At 46.2% G+C, this 25,600-nt stretch overlaps 1 protein-coding gene across 7 annotated transcripts; it reads right to left on the bottom strand.

Moving 5' to 3' along the window:
* Positions 1–2,440: 2,440 nt before the first annotated feature.
* On the bottom strand, positions 2,441–19,922 carry ROPN1L (rhophilin associated tail protein 1 like). Of its 7 annotated transcripts, none has more exons than XR_014830856.1 (6): positions 19,860–19,922; positions 19,359–19,533; positions 17,617–17,740; positions 15,287–15,448; positions 9,444–10,303; positions 2,441–4,136 (listed from the first exon to the last, which is right to left on the bottom strand). XR_014830856.1 is itself a non-coding variant. In XM_021076812.2 (6 exons), exons 2-6 carry the CDS (start codon positions 19,487–19,489, stop codon positions 4,840–4,842), a joined length of 657 nt encoding a protein of 218 aa, XP_020932471.1. In that variant the 5' UTR covers positions 19,490–19,533; positions 19,860–19,922; the 3' UTR covers positions 4,721–4,839. The 7 variants fall into 7 exon arrangements, 4 of the variants coding, with proteins under 4 accessions (XP_020932471.1, XP_003361906.3, XP_084857894.1 ...); XR_014830857.1 differs by lacking the exon at positions 2,441–4,136 and adding an exon at positions 4,721–4,903 and having other exon boundaries at positions 10,128–12,595; XR_014830858.1 differs by lacking the exon at positions 2,441–4,136 and adding an exon at positions 4,721–4,903 and having other exon boundaries at positions 10,128–12,595; positions 19,359–19,513.
* Between the last annotated feature and the right edge of the window lie 5,678 nt (positions 19,923–25,600).

Below are 25,600 nucleotides of genomic sequence, written 5' to 3'. Positions count from 1 at the left end.
AGAGGAGAGCCAATATTTTCCAAACCCACAGCTCAGAAGTGCCAGGAATGGTTTTTTTTTTTTTTTTTTGGTCTTTTTGCCTTTCCTAGGGCCACTCCCGTTGCACATGGAGGTTCTCAGGCTAGGGGTCCAATCGGAGCTGTAGCTGCCGGCCTACACCAGAGCCACAGCAATGCGGGATCCAAGCTGCGTCTGTGACCTACACCACACCTCACAGCAATGCCAGATCCTTAACCCACTGAGCAAGGCCAGGGATCAAACCTGCAACCTCATGGTTCCTAGTCAGATTTGTTAACCACTGCGCCACGACGGGAACTCCAGGAATGTTTTTTCTAATCCTGAGTCCCCATTATTGTCAAAGTCTCTTTTTTAAGTGATTTTAATTGGAAATATCTTATTGGTCTCTGGAAGAGCTAAGTCCAGAGGTGGCCATCTGCCACCTCTGTCCTCAAGCTAAGGGGGTTCCTCATCCCTCGGCTACTCATGGTTCAGGCCTTCTTGGACCCCATTGCAGGGTCCTGCAGGAAAGGGGTTTTGTGCTGAGGGCTCCTTTATTCAAAAGTTCCAGCCATGGGAGTTCCCTTTGCATCTCAGCGGTTAACAAACCCGACTAGGATCCATGAGGATGTGGGTTTGATCCCTGGCCTTGCTCAGTGGGTTAAGAATCCAGCATTGCAGTGAGCTGTGGCGTAGGTTGCAGATGAGGCTCGGATCCTGTGTTGCTATAGCTCCATTCGAACCCTAGCCCGGGAACGTCCTTGTGCCACGAGTGCGGCCCTAAAAAAAAGAAAAAGTTCCAGCTGCTTGAGCAGTTTATTTTATCCAACATGCTGATTAATTAATGGTACTTGCAACAAAGCTTGTAGTTATTAAACCATCTGAGTGAGCCCTCCAGAGACAGTTAACAATCTGATTGAAAGCCAACCTTCCTACGGCTATTTAAAAAAAAATAACTGCAGGGCATTAATGGGAATGATGGTGATTCAGCAGGGTCGGTGTCGCCTGAGGGCCCAAATCAGCAGGAGAACAGAAGTGCTCACTTGAATGAGATAAGGCCCAAGGTTGGGAAGTTAACAGCTGGTCACTGAAGAGCATACCAGCCAGTATGGGCACAGAGCAGCACAGGGCCTGAGTCGGTGTTGGAACAGGGTACCCCTGGATCTCAGCAAAATGGGACAGAAAAGGGATTTCCCTTTATGGTTCGTTAATCACAGTTAGTTCATGGTCCACTTCCATGGGGCCAGCCTCTGAAGGCACAGTGGTGACCCAGTGGTGGTGGTCAACTCAGGGCTATGGCCTCTGGGCTGAAGCTGAGCTGGGAGTGACCCAGAGGAAGACCTCACAGTGCAGGGTAGTGGGGTGGACAGGGAGAGAGCACCATGCCTGAAGGTCTGGGTGTGGGGTCAGACCTAAGGGGCAACTTTGGTATTCTTTCTTGGGACATCCTATGGCCCATCATTAAGGGGACAGCCACCTTATGTCCCCTTACGGAACTCTGCTGATCCAGAGTCAACTCTAAAGAATGTTCTGGAAACCTAGCTTGGACCTGACTATTGAGATGTGCCTTTTCCCCTCCGAAACAGAATTTGCATTTTGGTCACAAGACTGCCCACCCCACCTCAGGTCCCCCACAGATGGATGACATATGTGTTCTGGTGGCATCAACTAGACAAAAGTGAGTTCCTGTTTCTGGGTCAAGCTCTTTTTGCTTTAACTTTAGGGCCCTGACAGAGCCTTCAATCAGACCAAAATGATTTGGGGGCCTGGAAATTGTTAAAGGAATGTCATTTCTAGTTCCATGACAAAGTCATTCTTGAGGAAGAGCCACCTTTTAAGACCAGGAACAAACCCCAGAGCCTGTCCTCCAGCAGGACGGTTAACAGGTATCCATACTGCAGCCGGCGTCGATACTTCATTCCATGTGCCCACTGCACAGATGCACACACGGCCTCCAACCATCAATATCCCCACCAGAAGGTCCATTTGTTACACCGATGCATCATTATCAGCCTGTGGCCATAGCTTACCGTGGAGTTCCTCTTGGGACTGGGTACTGTCTCTGGGTTTGGACATCATCATAGGATCATACAGCATATTTTTACTGCCCTAAACATCCTGTGGCCTCCACCTATTCATCACCTGCCCCTCTGCCCAGAAACCACCAATATTTTTAGTATCTCTACAGTATGCCTTTTCTAGAATGTCAACACACAGTGTGTAACCTTTTCAGATTGGCTTCTTTCACTCTGTGATATGCGTTTAACATTCCTCCATGTCTTTTCATGGCTTAATAGCTCATTTCTTTCTAGAGCTGAATAATATTCCATTGTTTAGATAGACCACAATTTATCCATTCACTACTTCATTCTCTTTCATTGCTGAAACATGTTTTTTGAGAGTGAGAGAGTGTCCCCTGATTTACGTTTTGTGAGTTCAGATGTCCACATTAACAAGTTTATTTATGACAAGATTCATCCATTCAGTCTTATAAAACTCCATCCAAATTTGTCATTTTGACCTAAGTCAGTTTGGCTGGTCAGCAATTTGATGAGGTTCTTTTGGTAAATGAGAGTTTGGCCTCTGGGGACAAGATGTGGTTGGGGCTCCATGTCCCTCCCCCACAACCTCCCTACAGGACAGCTGCAATGAAATCAAGTTTCCTCCCGAGTTCTGCCGAATGGACAGACCCTTGTTGGCAAGCAGGCCTCAGGGCAGTCACAGCCTCTGTCCCTGTAAGCTTGGGAATGGCCAATTCAGGCGGGCACCTTGTTTGAGATGTTAGGGACCTAGGTTGTCAGAATGTGCAACCATGACCCGCAACAGCAAATCCCTTATCACCGGCATTTCATCTCAGTTCTATGGATAAATGTACATTCAGTGCTTCCTACTGGTCCTTGTGCTGACCCCTCCAATCTCTGTGGTGGTCTGAAACCCTCCAGCAGTTGCCTTGGGAAAGGTTCATTGGAAAACATTTCCTGAGGATGCTTCTTTGTGGCCTTCATTCCTCAAAATTCCTTGTCAGCTTGTTCCACACCCAACTTTGACAAGAGTCTAGCAGTCTGTTCACCCAGGTACCCAGCTGATCTCCGATGGGCCCAGTGATACTCTGGGCAGCTCAACCCTTGCAAACCCTCCAAGTCATTCTCCAGAGCTGCATCCATAACCTCGGACAGAGGGGGTCTCCCCATCTGTTTCTTCATTGTTCCCTCTGAGGAGCAGCTGTGAATTGGTTGTATTAAGTTGTCCTGTCTCCTGACTGATGGCAAGCCAGCATCTCTTCTCTTCGTCACATGCAAACGTCCTGTGCTCTCTACCATGTGTGCCTCCTGAGGTGGCTGACTGCCTGGCTTAAAACACAAAACCCTCTGTACCCTGCACGAGGTCTGTGTCAGGGGCGCAGGGACGTCCGAGTGCTGTTTGGGTGTGTTCCTTCGCACATCCCTTACTTTGCACACCCGTTTCCTTTGCACACGCCTTACTGCTATGGCACTTCTGCTATAGTACTTCCCCTGCACACACCTAATCACACCACACAACTTACCACTGTACTTACACAAAACCTAAGCTATCTTTCTTCTTACTCCTGTGTATGGAGGCATTATAGTTGAAAGAAAAATATGTACATTCTTTGGGGAAGTCCAAATTTTGAGAAGATTTAAAGCAACTCAAAAACTGTAAAAAGCTTTTAAAACTCCAGCTCTGAAAAGTTCCTGGTAATCTTACAAATAGTCTTGCTATAGTGTCTGTTCACTGGGAGGCTGACCCTAAGTCCAGGCAGACGATCATCTCAAATGTCCAGTGTCCAGATGAATGATATATTTTACACTTTTCAGTGCAAAAAATGACACACTTTTTTAGATAACAACAAATTAACTTTGATTAATTTGTTACCTCCTAACTTTGAGCCTTCACAAGTCTTTGAACACCCGATAACATGTACTAGGGTGGAAGTTCCCATTGTGGCTCAGCAGTTAATGAACCTGACTAGCATCCATGAGGACATGGGTTTGATCCTTGGCCTTAGTGGGTTAAGGAGCCGGTGTGGTGTAGGTCACAGATGTGGCTTGGATCCCATGTTGCTGTGGCTGTGGTGTAGGCTGGTGGCTACAGCTCCAATTGAACCCCTAGCCTGGGAACTGCCATATGCTGAAGGTGTGGCACTAAAAAGACCAAAACAAACAAACGAACAAAAAAACACGTATTAGGGTGGGTAACAAATCTGCAGACCCAACAGGTTAAACCATTCCCAAGTTCTCAGAGCAATAATCTGAGATACATTAATTGGCACTGGCATTCTGAAGAATCTATACAAAGAAAGCAAAGAAAGGGTCTCAGATGCTGTTCTTTGTCCAATGGACCAAGTGCTGGCCCCAGTTGTTTCTTCAATTTGCTTCCCGGCCATGGTTGCTCTCCCAGCCAGGAAGCCCCCAGGCCCTCCCGTCACAGAGATGATCCAGCTTCAACGAAGCCTCTCCTCCCAGGAAGCAAAGGCCTTCCTGCTGCTCAGGCTTTGCACAAGAAAAGCAAAAGGCAGTTCAGGAACTGCCCATCCCCCTCCCTACTCTGCAGCATCCTAATAGACTGTTTGATTCGAAGAGGTCATTTCACTCCTATGAATGTTTTGCTTTTAAGGTCCTTATGAACACAGTGAAAAGTAATCAATAGGCCCCATGAGACACTGGCCACCCTCCATTTAAACAAGACTCACACTACATATGTGTGTGGTTAATGACAAGTTGTATTTGGTGCCGAGGTTTTCAAAAGCACTGTTTTGACATTAAAATGTGTTCTTCTCTGTGTAAGTGGCCTATGTCTTCTGAGTTTTCTTTTCCAGGTTTTCTAAATTTTCTTCTTTAGAGTGAAGAAATCTGAAAGTCCTACCATGCCATTCTTTCTAGAGTCTCTAAATTGGAAACAGATAGACTTATTAGTGATTGCTTATAGCACACAGTACAATTTTTATGGAACACAGTATAATAGGTAAGTTTTACCTTAAAATTGATTATTTACAGTCTCAAAACAGTAATTCCTACCTCTAAAAATAAAGCATTCTACTTTCTTATACAAAAAAACGGGCATTTATTTCTAGGTGAAATAATAGGTACTATGTTTACAGATTTTTCTTTATTGACAACTCAAATTTCAGTCACTAGTGAAACAAAAGCATCCTATTTAAAAAGTTGGTCCAGTAAAACTCAAATGACTGTCTTTAAGTCTATGAAGCTTTGGCATTGACAACAGTATATCTTTTGATTTTTCTTTTTATCTACAGATAGTATTATTTCTTAAAAGATAGGGAGTTCTCTTGTGGTACAGCAGATTAAGGATCTGGCATTGTCACTGCAGCAGCTTGGGTTGCTGCTGTGGCACAGGTTCAATCCCTGGCCCAGGAACTTCCACATACCACGGGCACAGCCAAAAAAAAAAAAAGTTAATATTAGTAAATTTCTACTGACAACATTTAGTAAGTGTAAAAATTCTGAACTACAACAAGGTTCATTTTCAATGTCAGTGAGAAAATGAGAGCTGTGTTGAGGGCTCATATTTAAAAGTAAAAGGTAAAAAAAAGGAAAAGTAAAAAAAGGAAAAGAAAAGGTATTTAAAAGTAAGTTAAAAAGTATTTAAAAGTAAAAGTAAAAAAGTAAAAGGAACACAAGTTAGGGGTTCTAAAATACATTCTGCCAACAATTCAACCACCTCTTAGAGGCCCAGGGGAGGGAGTTACATCTGCTAAATAGTCTCCCATTGTGGCCGCTGGCCCATGGGGGGGCTGATGGGGGACCAGGCTGGTCTCCCTGAGCACCTGCCCTCCTGGCTGTGGGGAGACCTCCCACCGCAGGGCACCTGACCTCTGCTCAGACAGCAAGAGCATCCTAATTGTCTTTGTCCTGCTGATACCAAAGCAATGACTCCTGGAGCTTATTCCCACAGGCAGGGAGGAATCATTAACCATGGGATGGGTGAACGAAAAATGCAGTGGAATTTAATTGGGTTTTCTTCATAAAATACAGTGATTCTTCATTTCAGGCAGAATCTGTGGCTTAAGAACATATCTCACTCGAACAACCACACCAGGGCCCTCCTGGCAATGGGTGGGAAGCTCTAACCTGCCAGGGCATCCCAGGCCTCCCTGGCAAGGTCAGGCCAGGGCGGTTCTCCAGCTTCATCTGCCCAGCCTGATTTGTCTCTCTATAGGCAACCCCCATGGCCATCACCGCCTGAGCGGCCATGAAAGGCAGTGCAGGGCAAAGTCCAGCATCACTTGCCAAGGAGATACTGAGGGCTCTGCAACACTTTGGGGATCAAGCGAGGAGTGAGTGAATGAATGAATGAACAAACCAATCAGGAGTGAATAAATGATTGCTAAATAGCTAGAGACAAAAAAGAAATCACTCTCACTGTAAACAGCAGCCTAGCTATCAAGTTTGTGATGGAGGAGTGGGGGTCGGTTTCTGACCCAGGCCTGGGGCCACAGGGCTGGGTGCTCGCCATGCAGCCTGCCGCCTCCATCTAGGTGACAACTGGGGATGGTTTTGCTATCGTGGACAACTAAGAAAGCCCAGCTCTGTGCCTGGCTCTAAGGACCAGTTACTTGAGTGCTCAGGTCCATCTGGGTATTTCTTGTGGGGGGCTGTTCATGGTCAGGGTGCACCAGGCACCAGCCTGGCAGTTAGGTGCCCTGCTCCTCCCTGCAGAGGTACTGCCTACCTCCCCCTTCCCCGGGGCTGGAGCCTTTTCCAGGGCAGCTTGAGCCCATATTCCATCTCCTCCACCGCCACTACTCCCCTGAAATCACCAGTGCCAGGGGCACAGGGCCCTCTGTGGCCAGCATAAAGGACAGCTCTGGGGCCTGCCACACTGGACAAGACCCCTCGCTACCCTCCCCCGTCCCTTGCTCTACCCAGCTCTCCTCCTCACTCACTGCCCCCTCCTCCAAGGCTGGACTCCGCTGTCCCTCCACGCCCCCCAGCATTCTGCTCACACTGGGACGTCCTCCTGGAGGACTCCAGCCCAGATCTGTGCTCCCTGACACGCTCTGGCCTGCCCCACAGCCTATCAACTCACAAGTCCTGCCACACCCAGGGCCTTCCTGGGCAGCATGTGGGATGTTTATTCCCTCAGAGCCATTTAGGGCCATCCCGGAAGTCCCTCTCTCCCCACTCCGCGTAGACAACCAGCCACCCAAATCCAACCGCTCTAAAGAGCCTCTTCCCTCTCCATCAGCTCTTGTCTGGACCTTCACAAAAGTCTCATAACTAGTCTCCTTACAGCTGCCCCTCAAGGGGTCTTCTGACCAAGAATTACACAATGTTCCTTCTCTAAGACCTTATATGGCTCCCTAGTGCCATCAGGCATAATCTGAACTCCTCAGAGGCTCCCATGCCCCTCCACCTCCACCACTCATGCCCCCAGCACTGATCTGCCCATAGGCGCCACGCCAACTGGTAAACGCGCTCACATGGCTGTGCTGTGCCCCTATACAGACGGAAGATGCCCTCACAGAGGGAGAGAAGGGCAGAGGTGCTGCCTTATGGGCAGAGAACTTTAGAGGGGCCCTCCCTGAGCAGGCGACACTCGGCAGCGGTGCAGAGGGGCAGGGTGTCTGAGACAAGCACAAAGGCCTGAAGTTAGGACAGGCTTTGCTGTCTCCAAATCCTCACTGCACTAACCAGGCAGGGGTCAGACACTGTGAGCTGCGAAGGCGTGGATGGGAAGTGACCTGAGTGATCATTTTAAAGGACAGTGGCCTGTCTGGAGAATGGACAAGACCAGGCAGGAGATACGGCCTTGGGAAAGTGGTGAGGCCAGAATTTGTGCGTGTAGTGGGGGGGGAGTGGGAGGGGAGTGGAGGGACTGGAGGAGGGGAGTGGGGGGAGTGGGGAGGGAGTGGAAAGGGGGAGTGGGGGGAATGGGGAGGGAGTGGAGGGGGGCAGGCAGCAGCAGGTGCTGGTGGAGAGAGCAGAGTGCTCATGGCAGGTAGGGATGGAGAGGGTAGGGAGGAGAGGGGCATTGGTTGAGGGTCCCCAATGTCTTCTCTCGACCTAGTGGAGAGACAGTGACACGATTTACGAGAGGGGGGAGAAGAACTGAAGAGGGGAGTTTTGGGGGGACATGAGTTTCTGTTGGGATGTTTTAAGCCTGACCTGTGCACCAGACATCCCCGTGGTCAGGTTTGGGAAGCAAGGCCAAGGCATGGCCTGAACCTGCATGTGATGATGGGACTAGGACCCCGAGGAGGAGCCCAGGCAGAGGGGACAAGAGGGAAGAAGGATGGGACACCAGAGTCTGGAGCCTCAAAGGGGTGCGGTGTGAAGAAGGGAGAATGGAAATTAGTTTGGAGGGATGGGGAGGGCTGAACAAGGGGAGATGATGACAGAGGCATGGGCTGTGGGGCAGCCTGGGTCCCCACAGGGAGGAAGTGAGGTGGGAGCCAGGCCCGGGTTCAACTCTGGCATCCCAGACAGGATGGCTGGGGACAGTGGGAGGGGACAACAGCCTGGGAGGTGGTGACTGGCCTGCTGGGCTCCGGCTTCTCAGTGGTGAGGCAGGCAGGGCTGACACAGTGCTGCCGTCACTGTCACCATCCCCATTTCTTGAACCCTGGCTCTATTATAATCTGACCCAGCACTACATCCTGGCACAGAGGCAATGCTCCATAAGCATATCTTTGTCTCAAGGTGAAAGGTGTTGGGGCTCAGACAACGCTGGGCACAGCACCTGGGGGCAGTGGCTATGAGGGCAGGTTGCAGGGGTCAGGGTGGGGGACACTGCCAGGCCTGGGAGCTTGGGGGGGGCACCCCTCTAATCACAAGGCTCCCGCTGCCTGGATGGCCCAGTCACCAGCCTCAGAGGGGTCACCACTACCCTCTGCCAGGGCTGCTCTTTCTTCTTGTCCCCCCACCACACCCTAGCAGCACAACCTGGGGGCAGGGGCACAGCATGCTCCACACTCACACCCTCCAGCTGCAGTGACCCATTTCCGTGTTTCATTGTTGATAAATGAATTCTTTCTTTTGAACATGCCCTGGTTTTAAACCATTTGACATCCCGTAATTAAGAATCTAGACACAGAGTTCCCATTGTGGCTCAGTGGTAATGAACCCGACTAGTATCCATGAGGATGCAGGGTCAATTCCCGGCCTTGCTGAGTGGGTTAAGGATCCCGCATTGCTGTGGCTGTGGTGTAGGTCGCAGATGAGGCTCTGATCCCTCGTTGCTGTGGCTGTGGGCGGGCCAGAGGCTACAGCTCCGAATGGACCCTTAGCCTGGGAACTTCCATGTGTTGTGGGTGCGGCCCTAAAAAGAAAAGAAAAAAAAAGCATCAACACATTTTGACATTTTGGATACTCATTTCTTTTTTTCTTTTGTCTTTTTGCCATTTCTTGGGCCGCTCCTGCAGCATATGGAGGTTCCCAGGCTAGGGGTCTAATCATAGCTGTAGCTGCCAGCCTACGCCAGAGACGTAGCAATGCAGGATCTGAGCCGCGTCTGCGACCTACACCACAGTCACAGCAACGCCGGATCCTTAACCCACTCAGCAAGGGCAGGGATCGAACCCTCAACCTCATGGTTTCTAGTCAGATTCGTTAACCACTGCACCACGATGGGAATTCCTGGATACTCATTTCTTTTTTTTTTTTTTTTTTTTGTCTTTTTGTCTTTTTGTTGTTGTTGTTGTTGCTATCTCTTGGTTCTTGGGCCGCTCCCGCGGCATATGGAGGTTCCCAGGCTAGGGGTTGAATCGGAGCTGTAGCCACCGGCCTACGCCAGAGCCACAGCAACGTGGGATCCGAGCCGCGTCTGCAACCTACACCACAGCTCACGGCAACGCCGGATCGTTAACCCACTGAGCAAGGGCAGGGACCGAACCCGCAACCTCATGGTTCCTAGTCGGATTCGTTAACCACTGCGCCACGACGGGAACTCCTGGATACTCATTTCTTAACGATAGGATAAGTTTTCTCCCTGCAAAGTGTGCAGAGAATGGCACCGCCTCCCACAGGCAACACCAGGGGGCACAGCATGTGTCCCCCTCCCCTTCTCCCAAAGGTGGGAAAGGCTGGAACAATGCCCTCTGGGAGCAGAGTGAGAGGAAGTCCTCCAAACACCTGTATGAATGCACTTACACTTTGTCTTTCAAAGAGGAGAGGTAGGACTCTGTGTCCGACGCAGGTATCTCCTTGTCGAGTCCAGACAGGTAACGGTAGACATAGGAGAAAATCTCGAAGGGGATGCGAGCAGGCCCGCCCTCGGGGTCAGAGGTCAGTATCTCACACAAGTGCTTCATTGCGGTGTTTAATGACTAGAAACAGCACAAAGCAGGTGGAGAAACAGTTACTACTGGGACTGGCTAAAACCAGAAGCAAAGACAGCAGCAGAATAAACACCGGAGTACATCTTACAGAAATTCCCCCCAAAATATGTTCTAAATTGAGAACGAGGGGAATTTAACATTGCTATAAAGAAAGAAATAAGAAAAGGTCTGATCAGGATGCAATTGGCCTGAAAACTTTTTTAGTATCCAGATTTTATTTTATGTTACATGGGAATGACTTTTAAAGAGAAGAGGAAGTATTGATCTTGTTGACGACAGACCTCCTGAGACAGAGCAGGACCCGCCAGACCTTGGCCCCAAGAGTTTCCTAGGGAAGGAACAAACTGTCCCCAGGCAGAGGCCACCTGCACAGGGTGGGGACTGGCAGGGCATGGCACATGTGCTCGCCAGACTCCCAGTTGGCTTTGGGCAAGGCTCACCCCTCACTCTGGGCTTTGTCACAGGTCAGGAAAGCAACAGGCCTGGGCCAGTCACCCAGGCCACTACCACCCGCCGACATCCTTGACTTTCAGTCAGAAGGCCTTCCCACCCCCAGGTAGCACAAGCTTCCAGAGAATTCCAGAGCATGCTGACCATCCCCCACCCCCCACCCCTTCAAACCAAGAAGGCGTGCAGACTTGCGATCAGGGTGGGGGGAGGCATGGCTTGTGTAAAACACCCTCCATGGGAAGGCCCACAAAGGTCAGCGAGGGCTAGTCTTGGTACTAGGCTTAAATTTCCAGGATTTTTGCCAGATGGTTGATCTCAGGTAGGAAATCAGCCCTGGAAAGCATGTTGTCACCAAATTCATGAGGCTTTGTCTGGCCCGCAGAGAGCAGGCTGCTAACATTCTCCAGAAGAGAGTAGAGAGTGCAGACAGTAAGCCTGTAAAACTCCTGCAGGAATGAATCTGGGCTGCATTTACAAGGAAGAAAGAGCAAGGAAAAAAATAAAAACAAAAACAAAACCAAAAACGGTGGGGTGGCTACAGAGGACCATCTCCAGAGGAAAGCTGCAGATTTATGGCCAGTCACAGCCAGCCCTGCTTGCGTGACAAGAAAGGTGACTGGGAGGAGGTGAGTCCCACGTCCTTAGGGACACAAGAGTTTTGTTTTTTTTAAACAATACATTCATTATCTTGTAGCTTCTGTGGGTCAGGAGCTTGGGCACTGCTTAGCCGGGTCCACTGTGAGGCCCCAAGCAGGTGGTGGCCAGGGATTGGTTCTCACACAGAGGCTCGATTGATGGTGGGTCCATTTCCAACCACCCTTAGGATGTTGGAGGAACTCTTCGCAATTGGAAGGCTGTAATGGGGCCTGGCTTCCTGCCGGCTGTTGGTTAGAGGCCCCCCTGAGACCTTAAAGGCCACATGCAGCTTCCTGATACGTGAGCCTCTCTAAGGTCCTCTTACAACACAGCAGCTTTGTTTCTTCAAAGCTCCAGGGACTGGACTGGGTTATCACGGTAAATATCAGAGAAAAATCACCTGTGCTTCCAGCAGCAGGAGGGAAAGGCAGTGTACTGAAATGAGGTTCTTGCCCGAAGTTTTCAGTGGCTGGTACCCTCTGAGAGCTTGACTTGGCATCTCTTTTACTTGACTCCTCTGAGAGCTTGACTTGGCATCTCTTTTACTCTTCACCTTGTGTGATGGGGTCAGTGGGGCCCAGAGAGGCTGAGTAACTTGCCCCAGGTAAGCCAGCTGGGACCAGAACACAGGGAGTTGGCCTCCTGAGCTCTGCCTGTGACCACCATATTCCACCACTGATGACAGCCACTGGGTTGGCCCTGGGAGCCAGTGACAGGGGCAGGTGCCTGGATACCTGGTGCTTGGCTGGAGGAGATGAGTCCATTTCTCCCCATAGGCTGGGACTCGGCGCATCTGCAAAGCCACTACCCATCCCCGCCCTGACTGATGGCCCTGTGGTGACAGAAGGCAAGGGTAGTGGCACAGTTCTGACGTTAGCCCAACTCAGGGGGCAAAATGATGCCCTGATTACAAAAATGACAGCATTCATTTCTCCAAGGATCACTGCACACACCAGCCCCTGGAAAGGCTGTCCTGAGGGAGGACTTGGTGAACTAAGTTGTGTGTTTTACAGGTTCCTTGCTTGAAACATTCCAGAGACGTGTTGCTATGTTAGATTCTGCTGTTTTATCCAACGCTGCGGAGGAAAGTCATCATGAGTGTGGAACCTCAGGGCCTCAGTGAGGATGTGGAGGGAGGAAGCAGCTGGCGAGGAGTCAGCGGCTGCGTCTGCGTGATGTGATGTTCAAACACTTCTGAGGAAGAGGTTTTTAAGGAAAAATACATCAAAACATTCTGGCATCACTTCTCTTTGCAAAGGCGCCATGACATTACCAGTGTTAATATTTCGGACAAAAAGATTTTCAGCAATTTTTATAGCCAGAAGGATTCATAGAGTAAATCTGCTTGGTGTGGAGAGTTTGTTTTCCTACAACAGATTTCTCCCTTTCTAAGGGCTGTGGGTGGTAAGGCTAATGTCACCAGCCACAAGGACCCCTGTCCCAGCAGGCGCCCCCCTCCCCTCAACCTCCTGCCTGTGGCCCCTCTATTCTCCGGTTCCTATTCCTCCAGGCAGAGGTGACTGTGCTGTTGTCAACCAAGCAAGTGCACCTAAGCTGCATCGCAGACTGAAGTGCAGACACATGGAAAGCTTGGCGTAGAGGCACTGCTGCTTCTGGAGCCTCTAAAGGGCCAGTTCTATGGTTCTTCCAGTTTCAGAATTTCAGCTGCTCTCATGACAATTCCAAGAGCCACTCTCCTGGGAATCACAGCGCCGTGTTACTGGGGTGCCTCCAAGCTGCCCCACCAACATGGGCATCAAAGCAAGTGTCACCATGAATCTCCTACCCAGGCCAGTGGGAAGGGGCACTGGTGCTGGAAGAGAGTCAAAGGATGACATCAAAGATTCCTTAGTTAGGGGACTGGCTCAAGTTATAGGAAGAAAAGGAGAGCTGAGTGTGTGTGTGTGTGTGTGCACGCGCTGTTTTCCAGTCCCTTCCCCAGTATTTGGTTTAGCTCCATCCTTAACAAATGTCTCCATCTAGTGTCACACCCTAGTGTCGCATGGAGAGAGGCCTTGCAAAACAGAGTTGGTTTGGTTTTTAAAGGTAGTTTTTAAATAAATTACAAAGATGGATCCCCCAAATAGGAAGTGTTCCAATTTCTCATCATTATAAAAATTTAAACTTCACAACTAAGTTTAGAGGCACAAACCATAAAATCAAATATTAATTTTATATTATTAAAATCTGGCTTTCACAGGGTTCTAGATGAGCAAAGCAACATAAAATTTCTTCTAATAACTGAATTTGTCTTTGTCCTTCTCAACAACACTCCACTGGGATTCTCCCCAGTGATTTCAGGGCTTAGGAGAATGGTACTTATTTCTGAGGGGTCTGGCCAAGGCCTTCTCTGTGGCTGATCAGAAACATTGCCTGCAGGCAACAAAGGTGAGCAACACTTGACAGTAACCAGCCCAACACCCGACTTTATTGGGGTTTCAGAGTTTCTCGCTGGGGCCATTGGGAGAACCAGTAAACTGCAGTATATTCATTCAGTGGATATATATTCACAGTAGAGGAGATGAATGAATTACAGCATCTGTAATGCTACAGATGAATAGAGACAGAAATCTAATTGGGAATGAAGCAAAGTTCCAGAAGATTAGCAACAACATAATTATATTCCATAAAGGTAAAATCAGCTACAATTAAATGATGCATTTCTCGGGGTAGGAGTTCCTGCTGTGGCTCCACAGTAACAAGCCTGACTAAGTATCCGGGAGGATGCAGGCTCGATCCCTGGCCTTGCTCAGTGGGTTAAGGATCTGGCATTGCTGTGAGCTGTGGTGTAGGTCCTAGATGCGGCTTAGATCTGGTGTTGCTGTGGCTGTGGAGTAGGCCAGCAGCTGTAGCTCTGATTTGACCCCTAGCCTGGGAACTTCCATATGCCACGTGTGGCCCTGAGAAAGCAAAAAAAAAAAAAAAAAAGAAAAAAAAAGCAAAAAAAATATACACACACACATATTTATATTTCTCCTGTGCGTGTGTGATCAATGGGAAGCATGAGGTCAGGGGGCCGAATCTTCCTGTGGGGGTGCCAAGGGGACGGGTTGGAAGTTAGTTGTAGGGAGTTAGCTGTGTTTGTGGTCGTGCAAGGTGGTATGACATAAAATAATTCTTACAAGTTAAAGTGGAATTAAGGAGGCTTATGCATGGACCCGAGATGAGGGCACCCCAGGTGATGAGGGCACCCCAGGTAACAACGGCCATGAATTAGCCAGTTATCTGCTCTGAGGGCCAAAGACTGAAGGGAGCATGTGAGCAAACTTTGCTCATCTCTGCAATAAAGAGAGCTAGTTCTCTTTTCTCAAGCCCTTTCTTCATGAACAAAGTGGTAACCCTCCTTGCACTTGACCCAAATACTTAAGTCAAAGAGAGATTCTAGATTTCTACTCCCTCCCCACCACAGCTACCTCCTCAGATCACAAGCTGGAGAGCTGTTTTGTCTTTATTCTCAAGTCTTATGGGTTATACTTTTTAACATCAGCAAGGTATCTATTAGTTACTAATAACAGATTTTAACTAAAATAGAAAATTGTATGCCTCTTTGCACAGATGAGGAAAACAGATATTTTTAGTTTACCAAACGAGGTATATTTAATAAAGTCATTGAGGCATTCTCTTTTAAAACTTAAAACACATTTAACAATATCTATATATTTTGTCTACTGTTACCATCTTTTAAATTGAGGCATTCATAAGAATTTAACTTCTGTAAATTAACTATGAACCTAAAATACTATAGGTATCTGGAAAAAATTGCCTTTCTAAGACAAAATTACAAAGTAATGAAAGTGTTCCTTCAGTTACCGAGACATCTAAATTATTTTTAACCCAGGCCTATGATTACTCAGAATTATTAATATGCTATTAATAGGTACGTACCCCACCAAGCATGCTACATCCAAGTGCTAAAAATTTTATCCATTCGATTTTGTTTTCACAAGGATCCAACTGCAAGAGCACTTTGAATTTTTCTATTGGCAGGCACAAATTTTTCCATTTCTGCTCAAGATCTGCTAATTCCACATACTCCTTGTGGCTACACTGTTTAAAAACACAGCATGACACAATCTGTGTAAGTTTAAAAGTCCCCAACAATAATATAACACTTGTACTTAAACAGATCTCAAGTACCCATCCTGGTTCAAAGATGAAATCTGAATTCACTACATCTGTTCGCCCTGGGGAGGGGAGGGGAGAGGATGGGGCTTTGTGGAGGGGTAGGGGGTGAAAGGGCAGGGAAGGGGGAGAAGTTATTTCTTAGAAAAAAAGGAGTTCCCACTATGGCTCACGACATAGTGTCCATAAGGATGCAGGTTTGATCCCTGGCCTTGCTCACTTGGCTAAGGATCTAGTGTTGCCGTAAGCTGTGGTGTAGGTCACAGATGTGGCTCAGTTCAGGGCAGTGTTGCTGTGGCTATGACATAGGCCAGCAGCCGTAGGTCCAATTCAGCCCCTGGCCTGGAAACTTTCACATGCTGCTGGTGGAGCTGTGAAAATTAAAAAAAAGGAAAAAGGCATAACGGCATAATGTCATGATAATAAAATGGGCAACAGACACCATGGGCACACTGTTCTCTGTTGTCTGAAATACTTAACAATAAAAATAATTTCAAATTAAATCCCACCCCACGCATGTTAACAGTTAAATGGGAGAAATCTAAAACTGAAAATCAATGCATTTCTTCTACTATTTTAGACAATCTATGAAATTGGTAACTTCTACGATCCGCTAGCAGTATTCTGTGTGGAAGAGCTTTGAGCCATCTTAGTGAGTCTTTTCCTTTTAGTGTTATTTGTTTTCTCTTAAGAGAGAAATGGGAAAATCCTGCTTTCAGAATTCATTGGACCCTGGACAGGAACACAGGATTTTCAAATCTATAATGGGGAGGAGTCACTTTAAAAATTAGGGCTAAAGGCATTTCCCCTGGTGTCCTAGTGGTTAAGGATCCAACACTGTCACTGCTGTGGTGCAGATGTAATCCCTGGCCAGGAAACTTCTGCATCCCCTGGGCACAGCCCAAAATACTAATAATGATATCAAATCAAATCAGGGTTAAAGACAAACAAAAATCAGGGGTATACCACCGATTTCTAGCAATTCACCTGATAAATTCTACTTCCTCTTAACTCTCTGAGAGATGGTGGGTCGAGAGGGCTCTTAGGAGGGCTGGAAATCAAATGCCCAAGAGCAGTATTTCAGATGAAGAAGGCAGTGGATTATCATGTTAGCATAATTTTCAAAAGGATCTTTGCAACCACCATATCTGGAATTTCATATTTTCAGATACTTTTTTTGGTCCAGCAGCATCATATGTATTAATTTGCTATTTATTTATTAGCTTTTTTTTTTTTTTTCAGGGCGCTCCTGTGGCATATGGAGGTCCCCAGGCTAGGGGTTAATCAGAGTTACAGCTGCCGGCCTATGCCACAGTCACAGCAACACCAGATTTGAGCTGCATCTACACCACAGCTCACATGGCAACACCAGCTCCTTAACCCACTGACTGAGGCCAGGGATAGAACCTGCCACCTCTTGGTTCCTAGTTGGATTCATTTTCGCTGAGCCATGATGGGAACTCCTTAATTTGGTATTTAAAAGAAATTCTATTTCAGTATAATCATGAATAGCATTTTTTTTTTTCTTTTTAGGACCGCACCCATGGCATATGGAAGTTCCCAGGCGAGGGGTCTAAGTGGAGCTACAGCTGCCAGCCTACACCACAGCCACAGCAACGCCAGGTCCGAGCCGAGTCTGTGATCTACACCACAGCTCATGGCAATGCCAGATCCTTATCCCACTGAGCAAGCTCAAAGATTAAACCAGCATCCTTGGAGTTCCCGTTGTGGCTAAGTGGGTTACAAACCCAACTAATATCCATGAGGATACCGCAGGTTTGGCCCTGAAAAAGCAAAAGAAAGAAAGAAAGAAAGAAAGAAAGAAAGAAAGAAAGAAAGAAAGAAAGAAAGAAAGAAAGAAAGAAAGAAACGCATCCTCACGGATGCTAGTCAGGTTCATAACCCACTGAGCCACAATGGGAACTCCTATTTGGGGTTCTTTAAACCAGAGAAAGGCCACTGAATACAAGATTCCTTCTTTGAATAAACTTGGAGGTTTCCCAAAGGGAAGCAGGGCTTGTATGGATGATGGGGAGGTTTCTGCCAAGCTTTATCTCAAGTTCATCTGACTGATGACAAAGACAATCTTATACCTGCTTGTGCAAAACTTTAAGGAGTCCTTGAGTCAGGCCTGTGTCTGTTTTCTGAGTGGCCATGGGCATTTCAATTCTGTCCTTTACAGGAAGTGGATCTCCTCTTGACAAAGCTGAAAAATACCTGACAACGACATGCATTGCTGAAGGCTCATCTGTGCATCCAGCTGACTTCATGCACTTTCATCAGTGACCTCAGAGGGAGACAGTGATGACGGAGGACTGTGCTAGGTCCCTGGCCCAGCCCCTCTACTCAACTGACTTAACATTCTCCACATGCCTCAGTTTCTCTGTCTGCAGAGTGGGGAGAATGGTGGCCCCTGTCTCAAGGCCCCCATCTGCACTCCTGGGGGTCTCACGACACATGCTAATCTCATCAAGTAGATGCCACTAGAGGTCCTGAGATGTTGCTAGAGGAGGTGGAGGTCAGGGCCCCATGTGACCCAAGTGCAAGGGCATGGTCCAGTAGTATCATTTTGACAGCTGGGGACTTGGCCCTGCTTCTCGAGGGGCTTGATTTCAAGCATCTCTGCCTATTCGGGTCTCAGGCACTCAGAACAGGGAAGTCACCTGTTTGGCCAACTCAGGGCCAACCTCCCCTACTCTTCACCTTTCCTGCCTGGTATTTTTTTTTTTTCTTCAGTATTTTCCCACTCAATCATTCCTTTCTGGGACATGGATATTGGTGCTAATACTAGGAAGAAGCTGGGACACAGAGAGAGTCTGGGGCAACAAGACAGGAGGGGGACAGGACCCCGGGGGTCTGGCTGGAGGGTGAGGGGTGCCAGGCAGGGTCTTCTGGAAGCTCACTCTCTGTGGGTGCATGCAGCTGAGAATGGCTGCTGAAGCCACATCATTTGCTGCCCTCACAACCTTACCACTGTCAGAGAAATGCCATATCCAGGAAAATAAGGCACTAAATCATCCAGGGCTACCAGTAATAATTTCAAAGATACAAGTAGTTAGAAAACATCTCTGAACATGTAACAAAATGTAGATCAATAGATATTTGATGGACTAAAAGAAATTTTATATCTCATCCCCTTTTTCTCTCTCCACCCCCTCAAATTCAACTTTCACGCTCTTAGGACAAGTTCAGACATATTTTGTTAACTTAATGTCTGTTCCTAGAAGCAGAATGTTTGTTGCAATAAACTGTGACGCTCATATGCTTGAACTAAGCTGGGCAAAGTTTAACTTTACAGCAGCCTTGGGATGGTTACTTGACATAAACTAGTCTTTCTGGTTCCAATAACCTCAAAAGGTACTCAATCCTGGAGGATTTTCTGAAGACAAAGAATATAACCATAAGATTCTTCCTTGTAAAAATCATTTCACAAATAAAGGGACTGTGATAGTTCGAGTTTATAACACAAGGCAGAAACTTTTTACCCAATGTAACTGTTTTATAAATTTTAGTCTACTTGCATAAATATCACTCTCCAACAATAGAGCTGCCATTGCTTTGTAGATAAATGGGCATTTTGCAGTAATTTCTGGTCTCGTGGTCAATAAACCACGACGCTTCCTAGATAGATACTTAGGTGTAAATACCAAAACCACTGGTACCTACATTAGGTGTATGGTATCTACAATACTATATTAGGTGTAGATACCAATGCTAAAAAAGGTTTTGCCGGTACTCAGGGTACTGAGCATTGTCCAGGAAGGAGGACTCACTAGGCACGACTGGGCAAAGGGGACCAGGGGGCTCTCCAAGGTCCCAGTCCGGTGGAACTTACCCCGCGGACCACTGCAGCACGTCGGCGGGTTGGGTGCGGATCGCAGCCTTGGTGAACTGCTTCAGGATGTCTGGCAGTTCCGGGGGAATGTGGATCTGCTGTGCGCAGAACATGGTGTCGGGAAGCGGCATCGCTCTCCGCAGACCAGGACCAGGCTGGAAAGAATCAAGGTGTGCTGCGGAGGGAGAAAAGGCTGGTTGGCCAGCCCAGGACACTCGGAGAGACGCGACGGCCAGGGGACCCAGGGGCCGGGCCAGAGCACGGGGTCCAGGGTCCCCAGTTTGAAGCCTAGTGGAGGAAGAGGGTCTGGGGCGGGGCTGGGCGGGGTCCGGGATCTTGAACCAGGCCGGGGGTGGTGCGTTTAAACCAGGCCAGGGCAGGCTGCCCACCTTTCCTCGGGTTTGGAGGGGCCGGGGACCGGGGCTGGGCGGCAGTTTTGGGTTTGAGGGCAGGCCAAGAGGCTGGCTTCCTGAGGCGCCGGCAGCCGGCGAAGGCTCTTACCCGCTCCTCCGGTTCCTCGGAAAATGAGGGCCAACCGCTGGTTCTAGCGCAGACCCAGCAACTGGGCAGCAAGCCACCGCTATTGTTTCGCAGCGGTATCCAAGCAACCAAAACATGTGCGGGCTCCACCCCCTGGAGCCGCGCACGCGCACAAATGGTGGAGCAATGCGCTTGCGCAGTCTGGTTTCGCAGTCCTTTCCTTTACCTCGCTGTAGGAGCAGAACGTTTCACTTGAAAAGGACTTTTTTTTTTTTTTCTTTTGATTAATTTAATTTTATTGGAGTAAAGTTGACTTACAATGGTGTATTAGTTTTAGGTGTATGGTAAAATGATACAGTCATGCATATAAATATATCCATTCTTTTTTCCCATATAGGTTCTTACAAACTACTGAGTAGATTTTCTTCTGCTACACAGCACGTTCTCGTTGCATCTCTTGTTTTTCTTAATTTTTTTTATTACTCAAATGAATTTATCACATCTGTAGTTGTATAATGATCATAAAAATCTGATTTCACAGGATTTCCATCCCACAGCCCAAGCACATCCCCCCACCCCCCAAACTGTCTCCTCCGGATACCATAAGTTTTTCAATGTCTGTGAGTCAGCATCTGTTGTGCAAAGAAATTCCGTCTGTCCTTTCTTCAGATTCCACATGTCAGTGAAAGCATTTGATGTTGGTGTCTCATTGTATGGCTGACTTCACTTAGCATGATAGTTTCTAGGTCCATCCATGTTGCTAAAAATGCTGATTTCGTTCTTTTTCATGGCTGAGTAATATTCCATTGTGTATATGTACCACATCTTCTGGATCCACTCCTCTGTCGATGGACATTTAGGTTGTTTCCATGTCTTGGCTATTGTAAATAGTGCTGCAGTGAACATCGGAGTACATGTGTCTTTGCGATAGATGTGTTTTGTGTTTTCTCTGGATAGATGCCCAGGAGTGGGATTGCTGGATCCAATGGGAGTTCTATGTTTAGTTTTCTGAGGAATCTCCATACTGCTTTCCACAGTGGTTGCACCAATTTACAATCCCACCAACCGTGTAAGAGGGTTCCTTATTCTCCACCCCCTCTCCAGCACTTCTTGTTTGTAGACTTTTGGATGATGGCCATTCTGGCTGGTGTAAGGTGGTACCTCAGAGTGGTTTTGATTTGCGTGTCTCTAATAATGAGTGATGTTGAACAACTTTTCATGTGTTTCTCAGCCATCCGTATGTCTTCTTTGGAGAACTGTCTGTTTAGATCTTCCGCCCATTTTTTGATGGGGTTATTTGTTTTTTTGGTATTGAGCTGCAGAAGGTGTTTATAAATTTTGGAGAGGAATCTCTGGTCAGTCGATTCATTTGCAAAGATTTTCTTCCATTCTGTGGGATGTCTTTTTGTGTTGTTTAGGGTTTCCATTGCTGTGCAGAAACTTTGAGGTTTTATTAGGTCCCATTTGTTTATTTTTCTTTTTATTGTCAATACTCCAAGAGGTGGATCTGATAATATGTTGCTGTTGTTTATGTGAGAGAGTGTTTGGCCTATGTTTTCCTCTAGGAGTTTTATAGTGTCTGGTCTTATATCTAGGTCTTTAATCCATTTGGAGTTTATTTTTGTGTATGGTGTTAGGGAGTGTTCTAAATTCACTCTTTTCCATGTGGCTGTCCAGTTTTCCCAGCACCATTTATTGCACAAGCTGTCCTTTCTCCATTGTGTAGTCTTTCCTCCTTTATCATAGATGAGTTGGCTGTAGGTGCGTGGGTTTAATTCTGGGCTTCCTATCCTGTTTCACTGATCTATATGTCTGTGTTTGTGCCAGTACCATGCAGTTTTGATGACTGTTGCTTTGTAGTATAGTCTGAAGTCTGGGAGCCTGATTCCTCCAGCTCCATTTTTCTTTTTCAAGATGTCTTTGGCTATTCTGGGTCTTTTGTGCTTCCAAACAAACTTTAAAATATTTTGTTCGAGGTCTGTGAAAAATGTCCTTGGTAATTTGATAGGGATTGCATTGAATCTGTAGATTGCCTTGGGTAGCATAGTCATTTTGATAATATTAAGTCTTCCAATCCATGAGCATGGTATATCTTTCCATCTATTTGTATCATCTTTGATTTCTTTCATCAGTGGCTTGTAGTTTTCAGAGTACAGGTCTTTTGTTTCTTTAGGTAGGTTTACTCCTAGGTATTTTATTCTTTTGGATGCGGTGGTAACCGGGATTGCTTCCCTAATTTCCTTTTCTGCTTTTTCATTGTTAGTATATAGAAACGCTATTGATTTCTGTGTATTGATTTTGTATCCTGCAACTTTGCCAAATTCGTGAATGAGCTCTAACAGTTTTCTGGTAGAGTCTTTAGGATTCTCTAGGTAAAGTATCATGTCATCTGCAAATAGCGATAGTTTGACTTCTTCCTTCCCAATTTGGATTCCTTTTATTTTTTTTTACTTCTCTGATTGCTGTGGCTAGGACTTCCAGAACTATATTGAAGAGTAGTGGGGAGAGCAGACATCCTTGTCTTGTTCCTGATCTCAGCGGGAATTCTTTCAGCTTTTCACCATTGAGAATGATGTTCACTGTGGGTTTGTCGTATATGGCCTTTATCATGTGGCAGTAGGTTCCCGTTATGCCCACTTTCTGAAGGGTTTTTATCAGAAATGGGTGTTGGATTTTGTCAAAGTCTTTTTCCTCATGAGAGGATCATATGGTTTTGATTCTTCAGTGTGTTAATGTGGTGTATCACACTGATGGATTTGCAGATATTGAAGAACCCTTGCATCCCTGGGATAAATCCCACTTGAACATGATGTATAATCCTTTTAATGTATTGTTGGATGTGGTTTGCTAGTATTTCGTTGAGAATTTTTGCATCGATGTTCATCAGTGATATTGGCCTGTAGTTTTCTTTTTTTTGTGGAGTCTTTGTCTGGTTTTGGTACCAGGGTGACAGTGGCCTCATTGAATGAGTTTGGGAGTATCCCTCCCTCTGCAATTTTTTGAAATAGTTTCAGAAGGAGAGGTGTTAGCTCTTCTCTAAATGTTTAATAGAATTCGCCTGTGAAGCCATCTGGTCCTGGACTTTTGTTTGTTGGAAGTTTTTTAATCACAGTTTCAATTTCAGTTCTTGTGATGGGTCCATTCATCTTTGTTATTTCATCTTGGTTTAGTCTTGGAAGATTGTACTTTTCTAAGAATTTGTCCATTTCTTCTAGGTTTTCCATTTTATTGGCATATAGTTGTATGTAGTAGTCTCTTATGATCCTTTGTATTTCTGTGGTGTCCGTTGTTACTTCTCCTTTTTCATTTCTAATTTTATTGATTTGAGTCCTCTCTCTTTTTTGCTTGATAAGTCTGGCTAGGGGTTTATCAATTTTGTTGATCTTTTCAAAGAACCAGCTTTTTGTTTCATTGATCTTTTCTATGGTTTTCCTTGTTTCTATTTCATTGATTTCTGCTCCGAGCTTTATGATTTCTTTCCTTCTACTAACTTTGTGTCTTGTCTGTTCTTCTCTCTCGAGCTGCTTTAGATGTAAAGTTAGCTTGGTTATTTGAGCTTTTTCTTGTTTCCTGAGGTGGGCTTGTATTGCTATAAACTTTCCTCTTAGAACGGCTTTTGCTGCATCCCATAGGTTTTGGAGTGTCGTATCTTCATTGTCATTTGCTGCTAGGTATTTTTTAATTTCCTCTTTGATTTCTTCAGTGATCCATTGGTTATTTAGTAGCATGTTGTTGAATCTCCACGTGTTTGTGTTTTTTGCGGTTTTGTTCTTGTTGTTGATTTCCAGTCGTATAGATTGTGGTCAGAAAAGATGCTTGATATGATTTCAATTTTCTTAAAGTTACTGAGGTTGGATTTATAGCCCAGGATATGGTCAATCTTAGAGAATGTTCCATGTGCACTTGAGAAGAATGTGTATTCTGTTGCTTTTGGATGAAATGTCCTATAAATATCTATTAAGTCCATCTGGTTTAATGCTTCATTCAGGGCATGTGTTTCCTTATTGATTTTCTGTCTGGTTTTCTGTCCATTGCTGTAAGTGGGGTGTTAAAGTCCCCCACTATGATTGTGTTATTGTCGATTTCTCCTTTTAAGGTTGTTAGCAGTTGCCTTATATATTGTGGTGAACCTATGTTAGGTGCATGTATATTTACAATTGTTATATCTTCTTCTTGGATTGATCCTTTGATCATTATGTAATGTCTTTCTTTGTCCCTGAAAATATTCTTCATTTTAAAGTCTATTTTGTCTGATATGAGTGTTGCTACTCCAGCTTTCTTTTGATCCCCGTTTGCATGAAATATTTTCTTCCATCCTCTCACTTTCAATTTGTGTGTGTCCCTAGAAGTGAAGTGGGTCTCTTGAAGACAGCATATATATGGGTCTTGTTTTTGTATCCATTCAGCCAGTCTATGTCTTTTGGTTGGGGCGTTTAGTCCATTTACATTTAAGGTAATTATTGATATGTATGTTCTTATTGCCATTTTATTAATTACTTTGGATTTGTTTTTGCTGCTCTTTTTCCTTTCCTTCTTCTCTTGTTCTTTTCTGCCTATAGAAGTTCCTTTAGTATTTGTTGTAAGGCTGGTTTAGTGTTGCTGAATTCTCTCAGCTTTTGCTTATCTGTGAAGGTTTTGATTTCTCCTTCAAATCTGAATGAGAGCCTTGCTGAGTAGAGTAATCTTGGTTGAAGGTTTTTTCCTTTCATCACGTTGAGTATATCATGCCACTCCCTTCTGGCCTGCAGAGTTTCTGTTGAAAAATTTGCCAATAGCCTTATCGGGGTTCCCTTGTATGTTATTTGTTTCCTTTCTCTGGCTGCTTTCAAGATTTGCTCTTTGTCTTTAATTTTGGTCAGTTTGATTAGTATGTGTCTCGGGGTGTTCCTCCTTGGGTTTATTTTGTATGGTACTTGTGCTTCCTGGATTTGAGTGGGTGGTTCCTTTCCCATGTTAGGGAAGCTTTCGGCTATTATCTCTTGGAATATTTTTTCTGTCTCCTTCTCTCTCTCTTCTCCTTCTGGCACTCCTATAATACAGATGTTGGTGCGTTTCACGTTGTCCCAGAGTTCTCTGTGACTCTCTTCATTTGTTTTCAATCTTTTTTCTCTTTTCCGTTCTGCATCTGTAATTTCCACTAATCTGTCCTCTACCTCGCTTATTCATTCTTCTGCCTCCTGTATTCTGCTGTTAGCTGCTTCTAGTGAATTTTTTATTTCAGTTATTGTATTTTGCATCTCTTCTTGTTTAAGTTTTATATCTTGTATCTGTTTGCTCAGTGTTTCCTGTAAGTTATCCATCTTTGCCTCCAGTTTATTTCCAATGTCTTGTATCTTCTTCAGCATCAACAGTCTAAAGTCTTTTTCCTGGAGGCTGAGAATCTCCTCATGGCCTAGCTGTTTTTCTGGGTTTTTTTCTTTCTCCCTCATCTGAGTTATAGTTCTCTGTTTTTTCATTTTTATAGGTTTTTGGTGTGGTGACCTTCTTACAGATAATAGAGTTGTAGCCTCTGTTACTTCTGATGTCTGCCCCCCTGTGGGTAAAGTCAGTATGGGGGCTTGGTGTAGGCTTCCTGATGGGAGGGGCTGATGCCTGCCCTCTGGTAGGAGGAGCCGATTTTAATCCCTCTGGTGGGTGGGGCTTAGTCTCTGGATGGGATTAGAGGCAGCTGTGTGCCTGAGGGGTCTTTATGTAGCCTGTTTACTGAGGGGTGGGGCTGCGATCCCACCTGGGTTGTTGTTTACCCTGGGGCTTCTCAGTGG

This window comes from Sus scrofa, chromosome 16 (assembly GCF_054392235.1).
Source record: "Sus scrofa isolate SSC_HxYL_T2T_F1_AM1 chromosome 16, Sscrofa_HxYL_maternal_Yorkshire_Landrace_v2.0, whole genome shotgun sequence".
NCBI lineage: Eukaryota > Metazoa > Chordata > Mammalia > Artiodactyla > Suidae > Sus > Sus scrofa.
The sequence above is the reverse complement of the archived record's forward strand: the minus strand, read 5'-3'. Positions and strand labels throughout refer to the sequence as shown.

Excerpts from the sequence above, each read along its gene's own strand:
- ROPN1L (XM_021076812.2), bottom strand. The coding sequence starts at position 19,489 with ATGCCGCTTCCCGACACCATGTTCTGCGCACAGCAGATCCACATTCCC. Across the intron at positions 17,741-19,358 it reads GTGCTGCAGTGGTCCGCGGG|GTATTTTTCAGCTTTGTCAA; the intron begins GTAAGTTCCACC and ends TGTCGTTGTCAG. Across the intron at positions 15,449-17,616 it reads TTAAAGTTTTGCACAAGCAG|TGTAGCCACAAGGAGTATGT; the intron begins GTATAAGATTGT and ends GTTTTTAAACAG.